Below are 2,400 nucleotides of genomic sequence, written 5' to 3'. Positions count from 1 at the left end.
AACGAGTAGTGTGAACGCCATCAAGCTGGTCTAGTGTCTGCTAGTAGTAGACCGTCTACCATTGACGACTGATCTTGAGACACCTTTTGGCCCCTACCGACGCACGTGGGTAAACTCCCGTTGCCATCGTCCAAAGTGGCTTGCAAAAACAGGCTTGGCATTTTGACAATTCTCAAATTCACTTTGCAATTTCGACGAGAGCCGAAGCCGATCTTATCAGATGTCTTGCGTTGCTTCCGACTCGCTCCAAGCTCGACTGCGCCGCGGAGAGGTCCCGTGCCGCGGTGTTAACCTCGGCGGCTGGCTTGTTGCGGAACACTGGATGACATGGGACTCGTGCCTGTGGCATGGTGTGCCTGATGCGATCAAGAACCAAGGAGAATTCGCAACCATGAAGTTTTTGGGCCATGAAGAGGGCGATCGGCGCTTCGATGAGCACCGACGCTCGTGGATCACCGAGTACGATATCGCAGAGATGAAGCGGTTCGGTCTCAACACGGTGCGAGTGCCAGTGGGCTACTGGATCATGGGCTTCGACCCAACGGACTTCCCCAACAAGCAAGAGTGGACAGTGTTTGCTCCCCATTCTTTGCGGTACTTGGACGAACTGGTGAACCATTGGTGCGTGAAATACGACATGGCCGTGATAGTAGACATCCATGCGGCTAAAGGATCGCAGAACGGCCGCGATCACAGCGCTGCAGTGGACAGCGGCGTCAAGTATTGGGGTCAATACCCGGAAAATGTGGACAACACGGTATATTTAGCCAAATTTCTGGCTTCGCGATACCGTTTCTGCCCTTCGTTTCTTGGTATTGGCCTTTTGAATGAGCCTGAGCATCCAACCGAGCAGCATGTTCTTCGTGCATACTACGAGCGCGCATACTCCGAGATCCGTGCAACGGGGAACGACTGTGTGTTGACTGTAGCCCCGTTGCTAACTGAGCAGAGTCCCCCGTTCATGGAGGATTTCATGCGTTATCCAAAGTATTTCAACGTGTGGCACGAGTGGCATCCCTATTTTATTTGGGGCTACGAAGGGCAGAACCGAGAGCAAGTGCTGCAAGCTGTGCGTCGCTACGGTGACCAAATCTCGTCGTGGAGTGGCAATTGGCTTCTCATTGATGAGTGGAGTCTGGGAGCTCAAGGGTGTGCATTCCCGAGTGAAGATCGCTATGGACTGCAACAGTTTGCGTCGGCACAACTCGAAGCCTTCAGCAAGGCACACTCGGGATGGATCTTTTGGTCATGGCGCCATTCGGACGACGGACACAACCGTCCAACGGGATGGTCGATGCGGCAGTTGCTGCGTGATGGCGTCATGAGACTATATGACGTGTAATTGAGCTTAAACGCTCGACGGATTGATTCACCAAAACATGAATTGGTCTGGTTGCTACATTTTTTTTTCATTTATTTCGTTTCTTGGCACTACTGAATTTGCACTTACACATAGATCTCTTATCCGTCCAAGCTCAGATCCTCGAACTGCGATCGCGTGAACTTCTTCAATCGCGCATACAGGAAACCAGCCAGTGTGACTCCCAGGACGATCATCGCCGGTGCCAGCGTGAAGAAGACGTCCACAGCGATGTACATCAACAAGGCCGTCGGGATCAAGAGGCCAAGCAAAAGCATAGGGATGCTTCCAGGAACTGTGCCACGTCAACAGCAAAAACAAAATTATTAGACAAAGTTTTTTGCAGAAAAAACTAGTTAGCTAGGCATTGTGGAGATACAGTACCTTTGTACGGACGCTTAAGGTCTGCGTGCGTGTAGCGCAGTTTGATGAATGCAGCAAAGATCAGGATCTGGTAGAAGGCCGAGAGCGCATTTGTCATGTTGACGATGTCGTTGAAGTCGAACTCGATGAGTACCAAAATGACGATGAGACTCGCGAAGACGGCGTTGTGTGGCGTGTTGAAGCGTTTGTTGCGTCTATCGCAGATTGAACAGTATCTAAATTGTTAGAAAACAAGTACATGCAGAATCAAAACACAGCACAAAAACTTGCAACTTACGCCCCCAGGAACGTTGGTGCTAGCTCATTCTGAGCCATACCCATGATCTGGAACGAGTCACAGAACAGCTCCGCGATGTACATGCCTGCATTACTTGCAAACGATGCCAACATGATCCACGTCGAAAGGAAAGTACCTCCCAATGCCGATGCGATGCTCGAGAATGATCCGTCGTCCCATGTCGTCCAATTCGGTGAGTTGAACACAATTGCACCGAACAGCGGCATCAGATACGTGAGCGCGATCAATAGCACCGAAATCAGCATCGCGCGGGGGTACGTTTGACCTGGGTTCCTAACTTCACCACCAAAAACCGACATACCAACGGCACCGTTGAAATTCCAGAAGAGAGTGTTGATCAAGGTTGACCAGTCAATCT

General features: G+C 50.9%; 2 protein-coding genes across 2 annotated transcripts; one reads left to right on the top strand and one right to left on the bottom strand.

Moving 5' to 3' along the window:
* Positions 1 to 181: 181 nt before the first annotated feature.
* Positions 182 to 2,002, top strand: PPTG_01483 (hypothetical protein). The gene has a single exon (XM_008894797.1). The coding sequence runs from the start codon at positions 221 to 223 to the stop codon at positions 1,340 to 1,342; it is 1,122 nt and encodes a 373-aa protein (XP_008893045.1). The 5' UTR covers positions 182 to 220; the 3' UTR covers positions 1,343 to 2,002.
* PPTG_01482 (hypothetical protein) lies at positions 1,462 to 2,287 on the bottom strand (the record flags this gene model as incomplete). The annotated part of the gene is made up of 3 exons (XM_008894796.1): positions 1,462 to 1,655; positions 1,745 to 1,938; positions 2,022 to 2,287. 3 exons carry the CDS (start codon positions 2,285 to 2,287, stop codon positions 1,462 to 1,464), a joined length of 654 nt encoding a protein of 217 aa, XP_008893044.1.
* Positions 2,288 to 2,400: the final 113 nt, after the last annotated feature.

This window comes from Phytophthora parasitica, assembly GCF_000247585.1.
Source record: "Phytophthora parasitica INRA-310 unplaced genomic scaffold supercont2.3, whole genome shotgun sequence".
Taxonomy (NCBI): Eukaryota; Oomycota; class Peronosporomycetes; order Peronosporales; family Peronosporaceae; genus Phytophthora; species Phytophthora nicotianae.
The sequence above is the reverse complement of the archived record's forward strand: the minus strand, read 5'-3'. Positions and strand labels throughout refer to the sequence as shown.

Bases quoted from the DNA above. Each gene is read 5' to 3' on its own strand.
- PPTG_01483 (XM_008894797.1), top strand. From the start codon at position 221: ATGTCTTGCGTTGCTTCCGACTCGCTCCAAGCTCGACTGCGCCGCGGA.